This window comes from Penaeus vannamei, chromosome 20, assembly GCF_042767895.1.
Source record: "Penaeus vannamei isolate JL-2024 chromosome 20, ASM4276789v1, whole genome shotgun sequence".
NCBI classification, from domain to species: domain Eukaryota; kingdom Metazoa; phylum Arthropoda; class Malacostraca; order Decapoda; family Penaeidae; genus Penaeus; species Penaeus vannamei.
This window is the reverse complement of record NC_091568.1, coordinates 40,413,864-40,433,522: the sequence shown is the minus strand read 5'-3', so window position 1 is coordinate 40,433,522 and position 19,659 is coordinate 40,413,864. Positions and strand designations below refer to the sequence as shown.

Below are 19,659 nucleotides of genomic sequence, written 5' to 3'. Positions count from 1 at the left end.
CTTCGATAAGGGTTTTGGTGTTGAAGGAAGACCCCGAGAGAAATTTCCTGCCTGTTGAGTTAGGATTTGAGTTTAAAATAGTCTGGCTTTGCGTTCCAACAAGGCGTGGGGGCGTGACTTGGTTTAGCCTCATGTTGAGTTTGGGAAACAAAGGTACGCTATTCTTTGAAATAACATCTGTTTTTATGCTTTTGTTAGGCCTCAAGTTAGCCCTAGCAAAAGCCTTCGATATTATTTTACTCTTGTAATCTAATCAAAGGTTATTTCAGATAGATTTAATATTAGTTGTGATCATTGAAACTTCAGATCAGTGTGGCATCATTCATCATTAATTCTGAAAACCTTAAAGCGAATTAAATTACTTTTATTCTTATGTATGTCAGTATCATTGATGTGTTCATTTGTGTGTATCATTATTATCCAAGACGCATGGGTTTTTATTTAATAGATATTGTATTTCTAGTGTCGATGTCCTTCAAGTGATTTCACTAATATGTGTTGTTTGTTTTTGTTTCGTCTACCACTTTGTTTGGTGTGCTTCCCTTTTTGTTCTGTGTTCTATTCTGTAGGAATGACAAAATGGGATAATATTAAACACTGTGTACAAAAATGAACTTACAAATTTATTTCGTAATGATACTTACGTGGCGGACGCTACACTCACATCGGCACCAGCGCTACCTCGATCTGCCTAATTACTGCACTCAACATCAGCGCAGCCTCGCCCGGTGTAATACCCCTACACCAAGTCAGCTGACCGGCAAGCGTGCCGAGGTCTGCGGTGCTGGTTCGCCGCGACGCCAGAGATACGAACGCAGCCGTTGGCCAATCAGCGCACTCAGCCGCAGACGACCCAGCAATGTTACTTTATCCTTTTTGTTTATATACCGCATTTTCCGCCGAAAATGCACGGACTTCTCTGCACTTCAGTTTTCGCTTCTCCTAATCACTCAAGACTTTAGCTCTTGATTGCTTCGCTAAAGGCCTCTCTACACTCCTAAACGTTTCGCGACATTTTTTTATCGTACAGCAACCGAACTTATCGTACAGCAACCACCTTGTACCTGTATATCCCGCCAGCTGTTCATTCTAGTTGTAGTGATCCTATAAACAAGTCTTCGAGGTCATTTAATATCCACTCTAAAGTGAGTACAGGAGTTGGCCGTGTTTCGTAGTGTGCAATGACAGCGCTTCCTCTGAAGAAAACATAAGGGGACAGGCCCTGGCAAGGAGGTGGGGAGGGGAGGGGAGGAGAGGATTTTGGGTGGGAGTGGTCGAAAATGAGTTATGGTCTGTTTCATATTCGTATGCGAGTATAGAATTGCCCACATGACTATAAACTCCCACAACAAAAATATACTCTACAAATAGCAGTAAAAAAGCATCTAGAAAACTGACTTGTAGACGATCGACTTTCATCAAATGTCATTGAATTGAGGGTCATAGAACTTCTGGTAATTCTTGCCGGTTGATAAAAATCAACAAAAAACTTATAGAGAGAATGTGAATTATCGGTTACAAGTTTGTACAAGACTGAAAGAGCCCCACTGTCCAAATTTAAGTCAGACTGGAGAAATTAAATGGAATTAAAAGAACGATCAAGCAGTCTTTAGTGTGAGTCAGTAGCAGATAACCACACAGCAGAACAATACCCAAAATGAGGCAGAATAAAAGAAAAGCAGCTACGAGTAATGTTATCATCTTCATAGATTTTCTTGCACTTGTGAATAATGCCTAACTTTGATGAAATTGCCCGCGCCATATTCCTAATATGCAATTCAAATGTAGGCTTTGAATCGAAGGTTAACCTAAGAGCTTCAGGTTATCCACTGAAGTGATTAAGACTCCATTAATCAGCAGATTTGGATGCTGAAACAACTGCGTTCGAGACCGACTCACAATCAGTTCTTTAGACTTAGCAGGATTTAATATAATGTCCCACCGAGAGCACCACGATTGAATCATCATCAGGTCTACAGCGAGACTATCAGCTACTATTTGCCTAGTTGCCGGAGAAGGAATATCAGCATAGAGAGAAGTATCATCAGCATATGCAAACATTTTATTAGTAATACCAGACCATATATCGCTTGTATATAGAATAAAATCGCTGTGTTAGCGATATTCGCCCTTTCGCACTCTCGCTTTACAGGAGCGAATATGATGCACTGTATAATGATATTACCTACTGAACTGGATCACAGGAAGATAAAAGTGTCTTATTATACCAGTTTCTTCCCAAAGGAAAAGATTTATGAAAAATAAAAAATCATTATGCGACTTTTCACTTTCTTTCCATAAAATAAAGTAGATATGATTCGATTTGAACATATTCATCATACAAGTATGTTTAGGGTTCGATGATAATACATGAGAAGTTACAAGTCTGTCGGCACCGCTTTAGGCTTTTCTGATAGCAATCATTTTACGTATGGCCTTTCATTTGTAACTAGATAATCGGTTAGACATCATTATGTCATTATAAACCCATTTTACGAAAAAAAAAATGTAAAGAAAGTGTATGATATAATTCATTCGTGTAAGCTCCTAAGATAGGCCTACAAACATCTGAAACCAATTGTTACATCACAAGATGAAGCGTCAACGATAAACGAATATGAGTGATTTGCATTTCAAAATATTTTTGGTATATCAACGTTTTCTGAACGGTTATTTGTAACTAACAAGATAAACAATTCACTGTCCCTCCATAACAAGTGTCTAAATGTTTAATGCTTGTTTCGTGGCGGAATCACGTGGTTAGAAGATGCAAAAGGAGAGTAGGTTGGAATAAAAAGAAAATAAATAGAATAAATAATTATGGATCTAATGGGTACATGTGCATATATCTTTACAATAATTTACATGCGTATACACATGTAAACGAATATATACACAATGTGAAATATATATATATATGTATAAATAGAAACACATATATATATATATATACAACCATTTATCTTGAACATAACAAATGGCCTGACACACTGAAGGCCTGGTCAAGATGAATTAACCCGACACCAGTAATCGCATCCTTCTGACCCCTTCGCACAGAGACAAGAATCCACAGGTCATAAGGGAGGTCAACACTGACCGTGCTGTCTTCCGATACTTCAAGTGTAGACAGTAATACTGTTGCGGAGGCAATTGATGAAATTGATTTTGATGAGAGAATAGCACCGAATCTGGTGTAAAAGCAGGCATCGCAGATACTGAAGTTGGTAGTAAACCTGAAAGACTTTTCGTTGCGAAACAAAATCGCCACATTAATTCTCCGAGCTGGAGGAATTTTCTCTCCTTTCGAAGGTGATGCAACGGGATCGGGTTGCTAGAAGGGGGAGACATCTTAGAGAAAAGTTTGTCTTATGCTCAAGTTTACAATTTCCACATTTCAAAGGCATATTTGTCTGTGCAACACCCTTTCTTCCAGATTTCTCTTGGTGCTCCAATTGCAAGATTTTCCCTTTTCTTACAGCCTAAAGAGATATTGCAATCGAGTTTTATCTGTGAAACCTTTTTAGTTTTGTTAACAGGGACTATCTTTAGGTTTTGGGACAGTCAATGACCATATGTATGGATGACAAAAAGTCAGAATCCATTTAGATTCTTTGAAAATCAACTGAGTAAATAAATGTGATGTGCCTGCATAATATTTCCCATGAATATTATACACTAATAAACTATACATAATCTCTTAATAAGCTGTACTTGATATATAAATGTAGGTGAGTACAATTCACGGATACTATTACTAATTGGCACTGACATGGAGCATTTATTTGGCATACATGTAAATGCCCTCACATACAAGTATAATGAGTTGCAAATAATGATCTGTGTATCGCAGTGTCAAGAATTATGTGTTATATAAGAGCATTGTAACTAGACAGGGGAGACTCAACTCTAAAGTGATATTTGATGTTATATAGTGAACAGAAAATGCTTACAGATAGTGACATAGCCATGGCCAGTTGCAGTTCTTCTTCCTCCTCCAACCAGAAGCATGTTTTCCTCTCTCCTTCAGCCTCCTCCTTCTCAAGGCGGAGCTTTTTCCCATCAAGACCTTCAAGTTCCTCATGGCAGTAAGCTTCCTCCTTCCCCGGACGCCCCTCTGCCTCCTCCTGCCAGCCGCCCTCCGCTCCGGGGACGTCGCCGGCCCAAGTCGTCTCCCGGGCCTGTGCCTCCTCGTTCTTGGCCTTCTGGGCGGGCATATGGAGAGCGAGCGAGAGCCTGTCTTCCTCGTCCGTGCGGAGACCCTCCTTGAGGTTGTCCTCGTCGTCCTTGGCCTCCTGGACTCTCCTCTGGGAAGGACCTCTTTCCATTAGCCAAGGTTAATTTCACATGCACTAACCAACCCACGCACATGAGCACACACACGAACACACATACACACACGCGCACGCACACACACATACATACGCACACACGCACAAACACACATATACATACACGCACAAATCATACATTAAAAAAAGAAGAAAATCACGTACCGCTTCGAGCAGGTCGAGCAGCGCGAAGTTAGGCTTCAGCGTCCAGAACTGGTCGCGGTCCTGCCGGCAAGAAGGGCACCGGAACACACTCTTGCGGTTCTCCGTCCCTTGAAGGAAAGATTTTCATTGCCTTTCTTTTTACTCATTAAGCCTTCTCTAAATTTATCTATTCATTTCACTTATTTATCTACATTTTTTCTAATTTATTATTTCTAAGACATTCTTATCTATTCTATCTACGTATGTATCTATTTATTCATCTACTTATTCATTTATTCATTCATTTAAACGTTATTTCACATACAAACACACATATATGTATATATTTTACCCTGTCACCCGTTGTATCTTCTCTTACAGCAACATATTAATTATTGCAGAAATAAAACAAACAAAAAAACGAGGCACCAAGACACTGAAAACAAAGACACATAACACAACGCCAGACGAAAAAAAGGAGCACAAACCAGGAAAGAAACCAAACATTAAGCCAAACACAGATTTCACAGAAAGACAAACAACAGAAACCTTACTAAGGCATTCCTCGCAGAAGGTGTGGCCGCAGCTGGAGAAGATAAGCGGACGACGATCGTGCGCGTTCTACTGCCGGCGATAAGTTATGGCCCTGCAATACATCCCCACGAGCGGCTGGACCATCGATTATTATCCAAGGGGCGGGGGGAGAGGTTCCTAAGACCGTGGCGTTCACCGGGCAAAAGACGCAATTAAACAGGCTGGGACAATGTGTGTTTGTGTCTCTAGCGCTGCCAGTCTGGAAATGTGAATTGGGTGAACTGCAGCCGAAAGGAGTCAGAGCCAGACGAGGCGCCTCCTCTGAGGATGATCCGCTTCGAGGCCCTTGAGGCGGAGTCGACGATCGTTGATGGCCCTTGCCTCTGTCGGGTGGAGCTCGCATGCAGTTATCAGAGCGCCTTAAGTCGCCTCATATTTCGTCTGATTTTGTGCGTTTCAGGCGAGGGTCTTTTAATACATGCCGTAAACTTTATACTGGCAGTTCTCCATTAACGAAAGGACATTCATCTTAGCTAAAGACTAGAGAGTGGTTGACAGCGGAAGCACACACGAGAAGGCTAATTCTCAGCCATTACTACATAATGGAGGGATTTATAGTGACGTGACTTTAGTTGTCATGAGCTTGTGAAAAGCATTTCCCTATATGGCTCGATGCAGGACAAGATCGAAATGGTCTTTAAGGTCTTTTATAGGATTATTATGCAGTAATGAAGGCAAGCAGGTGGAAGGCGGTCGGATTTGTAGCAACAGTTTTGATGTTTCGCGGGACATTATCTTATCTACGCCATCGAATGAACTGGTAAAGGTTTGTCAAACTATAATTTTCATGGCATTAATCAGTTCTAATGGCTTTCGGTTTTCTATCACAAATTTTTTTTTATGTCAGTTTTTTTTATTATTATTAAATAGCTATTTGAAGTTAGAACTTTTTATAAGCTAAAAAGGAAAAGAAACACATGGGTATGTGCCGTCGAGGGCTCAGGACAGTTACTGTTGTCGAACTGGTTTCATTCTGTTCTGAAGCACTGAAAAACGTATTTTTGTTGTATTTCTTTCTATTATGAGAAAAAAATAAGCAAAAGTTAAAACGATAGAATAAGTGAATTCTTCAAATTTTATTTTCGATCAGCTAATACCCCTGTCACAACTGCGAGATCGCCTTGGTCGGTCGCCGTCAATTTCCTGAACCTGTGATTGATTGATTGAGTTTCGTCGCTCAGGATCTTCGGCGACGTTTGCCCGAGCTGGTGAGGCAGGCTTAGATGGGCTAAGATCGTCCGTGATTGGTCGCTTCAGCTTGTGAGGAACGAGGGTGTCACGCCTTTACACCGATGGTTCCACATAAAAGTCGTCAGTCACCCTGAACATAGATCGTATAATTAACCTGGAAAACCTCAGGATAGATGACCCACTAATCTCACCAATTACAACAGATGAAACGGTTAATATGATCAAAAGAATAAATAACAAAATCCCAGGCATAAGCCAAATGATAAAAACGGACCTAGCAAATCTGATAATGATACAACGACTAACTGCAAAATTCAACGCATCACTGACCTGTGCCTATTTCCCTATGATATTCAAGCAAGCACTGATCACACTTATACCAAAAGTTGGAAAACCTCCTAATAGACCGGAGAACTTCAGACGTATCTCCCTACTCGAGATAGCTGGAAAGATCCTAGAGAGGATAATCAACAACCGCCTAAAAGCATACCTTGAAAACAACCAGCTCCTAAACACAGCAATATGGATTCAGAGAATCGAGAGGAACGACAAACGCAGTAGCACTGGCATACAAAAAAATCGCACTTGCCCTAGCCAATAATAACAAAGTGAATGTCATACTCCGTGATGTAATTAAAGGATTTGACAAGGTGTGGCACCCAGGCATCTCACATCGCCTGCTTCAACTAAACCTCCCCAGACCTCTAACAAACCTCCTCTGTAGCTTCCTCCAAAACAAAATAGCAAAACTGAAATTTGCCAAACTAACCAGGCATGATTTTCCTCTCCTATGTTGGGTCCCTCAAGGCAGTGTTTTATCTCCTACACTGTATATCATCTACACCTCACCTACACCTCCACCAAGGAACAGTAACTATATTTTGTATGCGGATATCACACAAATTATCACCCACCCCTCTCCCCGCAACAACTTCATCAGGCTCGCTACCAATAAGCAATTGAAGAAATAAGTAAATTCGAGGAATCTTGGAAAATCAAAACTAACATAAACAAATTATTTATCATTCCAGCCGCTAGAATCAAGCCTGGAAACCCCATCCTCTGAAGCACTAATATCGACTTTGTCAAGGAAGGTAATCTAGGTCTAAAGATAACAAATACAGGCATATCATCACACGCAAAGGAGAGAACAAAAATCGCTGGCAGCACCCTCACCAAGCTAAGAAGATTCTCAGGATGCCCTGAATATGTAAAATTACGGTTGTATAAATCACTCGTTCGTCCAATACTGGAATACCCTCCTATTCCACTGAACACTATAGCCCCAACATCATGGCTCATACTACAAGCTGTCCAAAACAAAGCCACACTATGGGCAAAAGGAATAAGATGGCCAAACCCTCGGCCTTCCATCAGAGAGTTACACCTGGAATACAACATGGAATGGATTAATATCCGCATCCACAGACTGGCGAAGAAAACCAGGGATCGCTTAGAATATATGGAAGACCCCAACTAAGGACGACTTATAGCCATACACACCAACACCGAGGGGGAACACCGTTGGTGGGCCAGAAGCTTACCAAGAAGATAACTACTCTAAAACTCACAGATAGGGAGCATCAGCGACACCTACAACAACAGGAAGAACATATTGCAAACTCTCATTCTCTTCCTGATGGGAGCAAGAAGAGAAGGAGAGTGACCAGTCGCACATAACACCCAAAGTGTGTTACGACTTTAACCCCCTACATATCGGACACTAACTACGCCAAGTGAAAACTGCTATAACCACATACTTACCGTCAAAGCGGGTACTCACGAAACCTGTAGGCGGAAGAAACACTCAAAGGACACAGGAGATTAGAGAAAGACAAAAATAAAGAAATACAAACCTGTTTAGACCCTGAAGAACCTGTCAATGAAAAAAAAAATGTAAATATGTAAATAATGAAATCAGAAACTGCCTCCAACAATCCTCAAAGGTTGCAATATTGCACTGGGACAATATTGCAACACGGAGGAGTTAGAAGCAGTCACTTCACCAGCCTTTCGCAGCCGACGCCACGACCTCCCCTGGATTGAGTGAGGAGACTGAGACGAAGGATGGAGAGGTGAGTGAAGTCGGGTTACCCTACAAATTCGCTGAGGAATCAGTTTTTATTTATCGTGAATGTGCGAAAGTTAACCTCCGCACATGAAGACAGATAAACTCCGAGAATTGGCGAGATGGAGTTAACCTAAAAAAAAAAAAAAAAAAAAAAAAAAAAAAAAATGTGCTCATTCAGTATTTCCTGGGCGTTGCTATGTACTGTGTATGTGCATGATATGTGTATGTATACCTGGACACATATGAAGGTTTCATATTTATGTGTATATACGCATGCCCATGTGTATATACACATACATATACACATGTGTGTATATGTATATGCATACGTCGTGCATGTGTATGTGAGTTTGTATATGTAATCATGCATATGTGAGTGTGATATCCCAATCCCTCGGGAAGCATATCTCTCATCCTCCAAGCAGATCGTCCTTTGCGAGCTCCGGCCACCCAAAGATCGCAATGGCAGATCGTCACAGGAGGGTTAAAAAGAAGAAGAAAAAAAGAAAAAATCGCACTTATGTTTCCATATTTTGTGCTTGTCCAAGATTTCTTTGGCGTTGCTACGTGCTGTTTTCATTTACACTCTATATGGCATGCGTACATATGTACGTACGTGTGTGTAGGCACATATGAAGGTTTCATATTTATGTAAATATATGAGAATCTATTGAAGGCGAAGGGAACACCAATATTGAACCGCTTTTATCCTATTTATGTACATTGGAAACTATGTAACATTAACATAATGAAATAAGGCAAAGGCCGCTATCCACTCCGGCTGGGAGAGAAACCGAAGGAAATTACTACTCATCTTTAGCCTCCACACACGCACCAAAACCAACTGACTTGCAACAGGCTGTTTAACCCCAATTTATGCCCAGCAAGGGGTTACGCCCCCCACCTTTCATCCCCTGCTTCTAATACTTCATTTTAGGTAGCTAGCTGCTATCTTAGTTCTTTCTCTTTCTTCCTACGAGGATCTCAGATTCTCTACTTTGTATCGTATGGTATCGTATTCGTCAGTTCTCCCGGAAGTTCTCCAGTACTCCCGTGATCAAGACAACGACGACCTCGCTCGCCATGTGACCTTGCCTGCACCTGCCACCTCTGTGTTGCGTATAGCGTAAATAGTGCCTTTTGAAAATATTCCTCCCGTGTGTTTCCTCCGGTGTTTCACTGTTAACCTGGCCGATCTGATCACCTCATAAACGAACCCTGACATTGGAACTATGAGGAACTATGTGGAGGAAGGCGAAAGGCTGGGCCTCGAGGGTATGGCCTTTTTACGCTATATACAGGAGCAGAAGATCAGGCGTGAGCAGCTGGCTCTGTATTATCAGCGAAGGGATGAGCAGAGGCGTCAGTGGGAAGAAAATCGTCGCAGGCGCCGCGAGGAGGAAAGGCGCCGGAAGGCTTAAGACTCGAGACTAGATTCGTCTCCCTCGACACTAAAATATCTTTCCAAGTTGCAACTTGGAGAGAGCTTCTTCCTTGCAAGCTGAGCTCTCTGCCATCAGAGCAGCCCTCTTCCATCCCCTTTTTCTGGAAGAACCTAAACTCCACATTCTAACTGACTCACTATCCGCACTACATGTTTTCCAAGATTTTCATTCCGATAATATAAATCTTGTGACAACCATTCTCTTCAAGTTAAATCAGTTAAACGAACAAGGAAAGTTGGTAACCTACATGTGGATCCCAAGTCATGTAACGAAACAGCCGACAGAGCTGCGAAAGACAGCCTGACTCATAACCACATCAGGAGAATTAAACCCAGTCTTGGCAGCCTCAAATCGCGTGCCTGGACCACTGCTAAAGAAATCGCTAGAACTAAACACCTTGTCTGGATAGAGACTGGCTCCCCATCAGCTACATGGTACCAAATCGTCACTGATTATGAGACTATCACTATTCCCAAGTCATTGCCAAGACGGTAGGCGGTCATCATCCACAGACTAAGGTTTGGCTACAGATGCAATTGGAAATTTGTCGTCCATGTTCCCAAAGAATGTGATAACTGCAATGATCTCGTTGACGAACCTCTCCTGCACTATACACTTGAATGTCCAGTGCCAAAAAGCATACGCCCACCTCATTTCCAAAATTTACCACATTCACCTGTTGAAGCAAAGGCTCGAATAGCTGCCCAATGGATTAAAACTATGCTAGACACCGAAAAAACCTTCCAAACACTCCAAACCCTCTCTCTTTTTCCGCCTCCTAGGTGATATGGCCATGTACAACTACCGTTATCCAATTGATTTACAGATATACTTATAATATAACACTATTTTAATATAACATATACAGAAAAATAACATCAACACGGGGTGGCATAAGCGAAACTCGGTTATATATATATATATATATATATATATATATATATATATATATATATATATATATATATATGTATGTATGTATGTATGTATGTATGTATATATATATATATATATATATATATATATATATATATATATATATATATATATATATATATATAAAATCGTCAGTTCTCCCGGAAGTTGTCCTGTACTCCCGTGATCAAGACAACGACGACCTCGCTCGCCATGTGACCTTGCCTGCACCTGCCACCTCTGTGTTGTGTAAAGCGTAAATAGTGCCTTTTGAATCTATTCCTCCAGTATGTTTCCTCTGTTCCTCTGTTTCACTGTCCACCTGGCCGATCTGATCCACCTCACAATCGAACCTTGACAGCCCCCCAAAAGGATTAAACGAGATATTTGCATATCGTTCACAGATTTCTCCCATTCGCCATTTTTTATTTATTTCCAAAGAAAAAAAATACGTACAACGATACTATTGCTACCTTTTAAACCTACAAAGATGCAAACCAAAGATGCAAGTTGCTATTAACATGCATGTATTGTACATACAGTACCTGCTTGATTCTTTAATTGTTTTTGTTTTCTATATATACCGTATACCTATAAACCAACACAAAGAAAAAGACAAGAGGAAGGAATTAGACGAACGAAGAGACAGATGCAGAAAACGACGCCTTGCCTTCTCCACACGGACGTCGAGGTCCTGGTGGAGGCCCTCTAGACACCAAAGGCCGTGAACGTGATCTTGCAGGCGTCGCCCATACCCTGACGGCAGGTCATCTTGCGCTGTCGTCAGTTCTGCCAGCAGCTGGAATCGTTGGCTCAATTTTTCTTGGCTCTGCAAAACAACGGGGTTTAAAGGAAAACTGTCTGAAGCTCAAGGTAGTGGAGGAGGAGGAACGGAGGAGGAGGAGGAGGAAAAAGTGGAAGAGGAGGAGCTGGAAAATCAGAAAACGAAGAAAACAAAAAGAAGGAGGAGGCGAGAGAACAAAATACAAATATACGTAAAAAGAAAACAGGGAAAAGTATATTCCTTTTACCTATGTCCTGCGTAAACTTTCTTTTTGACAATAATTAATATAAATTATTATTGTCTCACCTCAACAAGGGCATTGATGGTCTCTGAAGTCCGCTCTTGTTCCTTCCGAAGGGCGCACATGTCCTGTTAAGTGAAGTACATTCTGTTATATAAACTCAATCGCACAATTATTGACATGTATATTCATGTATATGTATGCGTGTGTGTGTAATATGTATTTATATATGTGTGTGTATTCCCCTTTCTCTCTTTCTCTTACCCTCTCTCTCTTCTCATCTCTCTCTCTCTCTCTCTCTTTCTCTTTTCCACCTCTCCATTCCCATTGCTGTCACTCTCTCTCTCTCTCTCTCTCTCTTTCACTCTCCCTCTTTTCTACTATCTCTCTCTTTCTCTCTCTCTCTCTCCCTCATTCTCTCCTCATTCTCTCTCCATTCTCATTCTCTTTCTCATTCACTCATTCACTCACTCAATGACTCCCTCCCTTCCTCCCTCCTTTCTTCCCAGCTTCTCCCTCTCTCTTTCTTTCATCCTTCTCTTCTCACCCTAGCTCGTTATTCCTTCCCTTCTTCCCTCGCTCTATCTCTTCTCTCCTTTTCCTCCCTCCCTTCCTTCCGTCTTTCCTTCCTCCGTTCCATCTTTCCTTCCGCCTTTCCTTCCTCCGTCCCATCTCTCCTTCTTCCCTCCCTCCTTTACTCTCTACTACCCTTTCTCCCTCCCTCCTTTACTCCTTCCGTCCATCCATTCTCGTTCCCCTTCCCTTCCTTCCTCTATTTCTTTCCTTCCTCTCCCTCTCCCTTCCCTCCCCCTATCTTTCCTTACCCTTTCTTCCTCGCTTTACCTCCCTCCCTTCATTCTTTTGCCTCTTCCTTTCCTTTCCCTCGCCTTTTTCCCTTCCTCTCTCCCTCCCCCCTACCCTTCCCTTCCCTTCCCTCCCTCCATCCACCCTTCCCTCTCTCCATCCATCCATTTCTTTCCCTTTCCGTCCTTCCTCCATTTCTCTTCCTTCTTCCTCCTTCCCTCCCTTCCCCTCCTCATCCAATCCCCTTTCCCCCTCCTTCCCTCTATCCAATCATCCATCCCTCTCTTTCCCTTCCCTTCTGCCCTCCCTCTCCCTTTCCATCTCTTTTCCTTTTTCTCCACTCTTCCCTCCCTGCATCTCCTCCCCGTCCTTTCCTCCCTCTCTTCTCTCCCCCTATTCGTGCTTTCTCTTCCTTCCTTACTCCATTTTCCTCATTCTCCTTCCCCCTCCCTCCACACATCGTCCCTCTTCCTTTCCTTTTTCTACCTCTCTGCCTCACCTCCCTATTCCTATTTATTCTCTCTCTCTCTCTTTCCCTCCTTCCTTCTCTTTCCCTTCCTTTCCCTCCTTCTCCTTCATCTATAGTGAACCCTCGTTTTTCGCGGGGGTTACGTTCCAAAAAGAACCCGTGATAGGCGAAATCCGTGAAGTAGTAACCTTTATTTTTTACACATTATACAATGAAATACTCTATAACACATTGAAACCAAAGAACAAAAGCTTTTTACAGGCCCAAGCATTTGTTTAACAAATAAAACTACTGTATAAACGTTTTTTTTTTTACAAATAACTATTGTACTGTAAAATAATAATTTTAATCATCAATACGAACCGAAGGCTTCATGGGTTTTAGAGAAAATTTGCAAACTTACATATGGCAAACTGTTTTACGTACATGTACATATTAAACCGTAACGTTATTGACACACAGGTAGAGAAGAAGCGGAGAGACTGTTTAGCCAATCAGAATGCAGAACACAATGCACAATGCAAATCCGGTGAAGCAGCGAGAACGCGAAAGGTGAACCGCGTTATAGCGAGGGTTCACTGTATTGTTCTTTTTCCACTAACCTGTGCAAGTTTCTCGTGTTCCTTGCTCGGCTTGTAATACTCCAGGACGAGTTTGATTAACTCAGGCGCTTTGTCCATCGCAAGCAAGAGAAGTTTTCCCGCAAAATTCTCGAACGGGTCAGCTGGGTTGGACATCTAAAATAAAAATGAAATAAAGATATAAGGTAATAAGGTAAATAAGTCAATAAACGATTATATTCAACGTATTATAATTTTTTTCTATTTACTTTTCTTTTTAAATTTACTATTACTTTGTAGAGCGAAAGAAGCGTTTCAGAATTAGAGACATGGAGGAAATAGGAAATAGATAATGATTACACACACACACATACAAACACACACACATACATATATATATATATATATATATATATATATATATATATAGAGAGAGAGAGAGAGAGAGAGAGAGAGAGAGAGAGAGAGAGAGAGAGAGAGAGAGAGAGAGAGAGAGAGAGAGAGAGAGCGAGAGAGTTGTACAAGAGTTTCGACCGTTCGGAACCCTACTTTGTCGTCCTGGACCTCTTGTTCCTCTCGTCACAACAGCGTTTCTATATAAACATTAAAAGTTGCGGGTAACCAGAAATTAATGGTAATCGTTGTTATCAAAAGTTATTTTAGTGTTTTAGTGTTGGAGAGAGGCTCTGGGATCACAGTGACTATAAACCTATGCAGTGTAGAAAATAAAGACTGGTACGATAATGCATTGTGGGTAATGACGGCCCCGGAGAGTTCCGGCCGCGGCCTCTTCGTCCTGCTCGTTCTGACAGGTTGTCCGGACGAGCAAGGCAAGGTGTTCTGAACGCAGCAGTGTAAGGAGGGGGGGGGGGGGGGAGTAATCACAACATGCGGGGAACAGTGTTACCGATGCATACAATTTTCGTCTGCTATGCGAACATTTGAAGCGCGGGAAGTAACACCCGAAGATTTGCGGACCGCAACACTCACTCAGGCGTGCAAAATGTTCGCAAAAATGTATTTTACGTTTTTTTCATAGTAAATGGCTTTGTTGATATTTGCACAATAAATAATGATTTCCTATGGTTTGAATCAATTATTCTACAAATAATTTGATGAAAAATATGTGCCTATTTTCACACCACGTTTGTATTTTCAAGAAGCTATTGAGACTTAGCTATGGAAACATGCTCCTCTTTGAGTTCTAGAGATCGACACCAACTGTAAGTACTAATATCAAATGTAGTGGAATTACCATACTCAAATGTATTGGTCATTCTGTACACTTGTGCTCCTCCCAAGCCGCCAAATGTCTTCCTCGCAAATGTGAAGATCTTGTGAGGAATATACACAACCATTTCTCCCATAGCGCCAAAAGAATTCATATATTCAAAGAATTTCAAGATTTTTGTGATGTAAAACCTCACAAATTATTTCATGTGTACCAGACAAGGGGGTTATCATAACAAGCGGCTGTTAAAAGGTTGCTGGAACAGTGGGAGCCTCTCAAACTATTTCTTTAATATCAGGGCAGAGGAAAGACTCTGTGCAACAATAAGCATATTGGACACAATGAACGAACCATTTACAAAACTCTATTATACTTTTCTTAATTTAATTTTGCCTAAATTCAAGCAGCTCAACCTATTCTTCCAACAGCAAGGACCAACCATCCAAGTCCTACACAAAAAAGTGCCATGAACTCTACACAGATTTGTTGTGATGCTTTATAAAGAGAAATTAAATAATTATATAAGGCAGACGATAGAACATCCATTGATATTGAGAACGATTCACATCATCTTCCATTTTACCAGATGTATCTTGGATCAGAAACGCACTAGCTCATACAATCAGAGGAATACAGACACAACCAAGATTTGCCAGAGAATGTATTCAGCCCCTGCAAACAATTTCTCATCATTGCTCGCTAAGAAATGAAAAAAAAGGTTCCCTCTTGCAAACAAGCAGTTTCAAATGTGCCACATTTTTGTCCCCCAAAACTTTCTGGGTGAAGGATCTAGAGTGTCCATGCCATCTCTGAGAGACTGCTTTTTCCGAGGATCTCTACTAATCCACAACATCTGGATAATGAATGGAGAGCAGTAGACCATAATCTAATTCCGGAAGAAATTAGGAAATATTGTAAACCCGGAAACATTTTTTTACAGCAATCGGGACCCTTCGGGATGAGCTAGGACATCGCATGTTCGAAACCATTTCCGAATTTGCTCTACAAATATTAAGTTTACCTACATCTAATGTTGTTGTGGAAATGTTATTCTCGAAGGTAAACTTGTTGAAATCAAAGATCAGATATAAAATATCAACTTCTACTCTCACATCCCTCATATTATCTTCTGAAATGATAAAAGTTGCAGGAGGATGTGTCAAGTTTAAATCACATCTACAGTTGGTTAGATTTATAAAAAATTAAACTGTATAAAAGTTCTTTTTGTTTTGTTTTCAAATTAAATTGTAAATACTGTATATGTAAATACTATATATATACATATATATATATATATATATATACATATATATACATATATATGTATGTATATATATATACATATATATATGTGTGTGTTGCAGTTGTTTTCTAAAATACATTGTCTTATTTTGTTGTATGAAGTTTTTTTTTTTTTTTTATTGCCATCATTTTGTGTATGTAAAATTTTCTTCATTCCCCCATTGATATCTATTTGTTTTCTTTGTTTACGCTATTAGAAAACTGTTGTGCGAGCAAGTGGCTGCGCGCAGGACGAGAGCCCTGGCGGGTAACCCCACAGCACTAAAAGCAAATCTGATATCAGAACAAATATACATCGAGAAGTGCCGTCATTCCTCTGGTGCTGACTATTACGAATTATCAATAATAAATAGAGCGAACAGTAATTTGTGTACTGCAGGTCGTGTCCTCGGTAATTTTCACAGCAGTTTACGTTAAAAAATCCTTGGCAAGTTTGACCATGACGTTACTCCCTTTGAGAATAGTGACTTCTGGCAACTACTGACCGAAACCTCTGAGGTGTCGGGCGTACGATGAGTTTAAAGAAAGAAAATGGGAGAGAGGGGAGAGGAGTAAGGAAGGAAATAAAGATGGAAGGGAGGAGAGAGAGTGAGGAGATGAGATAGTGTCATACGATCACTCACAATTATTTCCTTTTGAAATAATATGATTAATTTACTTTATGTTATGATACAACTCACGTATCCCCTCATATTTTGCATGCGTACGTAACCCCAATGTAAACAATAGTGTTGTATGCTCCTCAAGAATGTATCTGCTCTGTCAGTCCCTAGATTTTAAAACCCAAACAAGAAAAATATGGAACTTTATTAAAGAACTAGAAGGTAATAATAAAATCAATTATTAAAGAACTAGAAGGTAATAATAAAATCAATTATTAAAGAACTGGAAGGTAAAACTAAAATCAATTATTAAAGAACTAGAAGGTAATAATAAAATCAATTATTAAAGAACTAGAAGGTAATAATAAAATCAATAATTACCCAATAATTCATAATGACCTACCGGTCCAAGATACAGAACTCAAACTAAAACTACTAAAAGAAGAATTTCAAAGTATAATAAACAAAAATACAAAAAGCTTGTTAACAAATACTGAATTTAAAAGCATAACAGAACAACCAAGTACAGAAGACAAATAAAAAAAGCTCCAGTTAAAAGAATTTACTATAACAATAAAGAATGCAAAAAAAATAATAAAACATATGGGCCAGACAAATTCCCTTAGGAATTTTATAAAAATGCCCCGAATAATACAATAGTAAAAATTGTTTAATAACTTATGGGGAAAAGAGGAATATCCCCTAGAATTCAAAAAATCATTAGTTAACCCTATACTAAAACCAGGAAAAAAATAATAGATAAAAAATCCTACAGATTTATAGGCAGGATTTCAAGCCTAGGAAAAATATATGAAAAATAGACTGAAATGGTGGTTGGAAAGTAATAATAAATTAAGCCAAGACCTGACAGGATTTAGACCAAATTATTCCACAATAGATACTCTGCAAATAATAGATTTACATATTAATAAAACCTACAAAGAAAAAAAAAACGTAATAATAGCATGTTTAGACTTAGAAAAGGCATTCGACACAGTAAACTATGAAGCCATCATAAAAAAAACATCAAAACTCGGAATAGTAGGCACCACACTTAATTGGATATACAATTTTTTTGAATAACAGAACATATAAAATAACAATAAGCAACAAAATATCAGAAGAAGGTAAAATAAAGAGAGGACTACCACAAGGTTCCCATTTACGTCCCCTACTATTCAACATAATAACTACCGACCTAACGCTAACAGAAAAAAAACATTTAAAGTAATATATGCAGACGATATCACAGTATTAACAACTCACAAAGACCAAGCAGAAGCCAAAAACAAAATAGAAATAGGTTTTAAACGAATCATAGAATGGGCTAATAATTGGGACCTAAAAATAAATCTAACAAAAAGTAAAATCATGTGCTTCACAAAAAAAAAAAAAAAAAAAAAAAAAAAAATAAGACAGATACCATCAATAAAGATAAACAATGAAGAACTAAAATTTACGACCAAACAAAAAAAATACTAGGACTGGAATTCGTCGCTCCAGAACTAACATGGAGAAATCACATCAATGACTTAAAAATAAAATACTTAAATAGAATAAATATAATAAAAAAAAAAAACTATCAAATACCACATGCGGAGCTAATAGAGAAACGATGATAAAGTTTTATGACATCTTTATTAAACCAAAAAAAAAAAAAAAAAAGAATATGTAGCAATCTATGGCACAACAAATAACACAGAAATGAAAAAAATAGAAACTATCCAAAATAACACCTCAAGAATAGCCACAGGTTGCTTAATAACAACTCCAGTCACAACCTCATACACCCTAACAAATAAGATGTCTATTAAAAACAAATTCAAAGAACAAGAATTAACCCAAATGTTAAAAATACTAGAATAAACAGAAAATACTCAAATAAAAAAACTAATAACAACAAATATATAAGAATACAACCCCATAAAAGACAACAGAGTCTTGGAAACTTGTAAAGAATTACAAATAAATATAAAAACAAAAGCAGTGCCAAACATAACTCCCATTCCGCCATGGCAGGGCATTTTTGAAAATATGGATACAAAATGTTTGGACTATCAAGAAAAAAATCTCCCAGAGCAAGTAATAAAATCACATTATGCAATGTTAGAAAACATAAAATACCTAAAAAAAAAAAAAAAAAAAAAAAAAAAAAAAAAAATATATATATATATATATATATATATATATATATATATATATATATATATATATATATATATTTACAGACGGCTCAAAAATAAACAGTATCAACTCTACTTCAGCAGCAATTTACATTCAAGAAAAAAATAATAACAATATGGAAATTGCCGAACAATACTGAAATAACAGAAGCTGAACGTTTTGCTCTAAAACAAGATTTAAAATATATTCAGAATAATAAATTATTGAAATCAGTAATATCTTCAGACTCAAAATCTGCTCTACTTCTAATATCCAACTCGAGACCAAAAATTTTAACACATAATATTTGAAATACAAGAAATCATACAGAGAGAGAGAGAAAAATAGAGAGAGAGACAGAGAAAGAGAGAGACGGGGGGAAAGGAGTGAAAACGAAAACGATGTTAATTGTGTGTGTTGGCGATGACGACGATATTACTGCATGATAATAATGAGAGGATGTGTAAACGGAAAAGAATACCGATGAAGATTTTAAAGAAAATGACATGAACATCATGTCAATAGATTTTATAAGACATTAGTCGATTTTCTTGTTTAATGCGTTAAAGCGTACAGATCCTTGTCCTTTCAAACCAAGCACTGTTCTTGTACGCTACGAAACACAGACAACTCCTGTACTCACTTTAGAGTGGATATCAAATGTGGATATGAAATGCCCACGAAACCTTCTTTGCGGGATCACTACAACTCGAATGAACAGCTGCAGAGGTATTCAGTCAGGATGGTACGCTGTACGGTGCGCCCGGTGGCTGTAAGATAAGAAAACGTAGCGAAACGTTTTGAAGACGAGAGAT

At 39.1% G+C, this 19,659-nt stretch overlaps 1 protein-coding gene across 3 annotated transcripts; it reads right to left on the bottom strand.

Annotated features, from left to right (window-relative positions):
- Positions 1-3,597: 3,597 nt before the first annotated feature.
- Positions 3,598-19,599, bottom strand: LOC113813284 (uncharacterized). 3 transcript variants are annotated; one of them, XM_070135535.1, is made up of 8 exons: positions 19,488-19,599; positions 11,779-11,841; positions 11,359-11,517; positions 8,114-8,133; positions 5,996-6,387; positions 5,027-5,510; positions 4,494-4,600; positions 3,598-4,304 (listed from the first exon to the last, which is right to left on the bottom strand). In XM_070135535.1, exons 2-5 carry the CDS (start codon positions 11,836-11,838, stop codon positions 6,351-6,353), a joined length of 276 nt encoding a protein of 91 aa, XP_069991636.1. In that variant the 5' UTR covers positions 11,839-11,841; positions 19,488-19,599; the 3' UTR covers positions 3,598-4,304; positions 4,494-4,600; positions 5,027-5,510; positions 5,996-6,350. The 3 variants fall into 3 exon arrangements, with proteins under 3 accessions (XP_069991636.1, XP_069991637.1, XP_069991635.1); XM_070135536.1 differs by having other exon boundaries at positions 5,027-6,387; XM_070135534.1 differs by lacking the exons at positions 5,027-5,510; positions 5,996-6,387 and having other exon boundaries at positions 19,488-19,596.
- Positions 19,600-19,659: the final 60 nt, after the last annotated feature.

Excerpts from the sequence above, each read along its gene's own strand:
- LOC113813284 (XM_070135534.1), bottom strand. The coding sequence starts at position 11,838 with ATGTGCGCCCTTCGGAAGGAACAAGAGCGGACTTCAGAGACCATCAAT. Across the intron at positions 8,134-11,358 it reads TCGACGTCCGTGTGGAGAAG|GTTCTTCAGGGTCTAAACAG; the intron begins GCAAGGCGTCGT and ends TTTCATTGACAG. Across the intron at positions 4,601-8,113 it reads GTTCTTCAGGGTCTAAACAG|GGACGGAGAACCGCAAGAGT; the intron begins GTTTGTATTTCT and ends CTTTCCTTCAAG.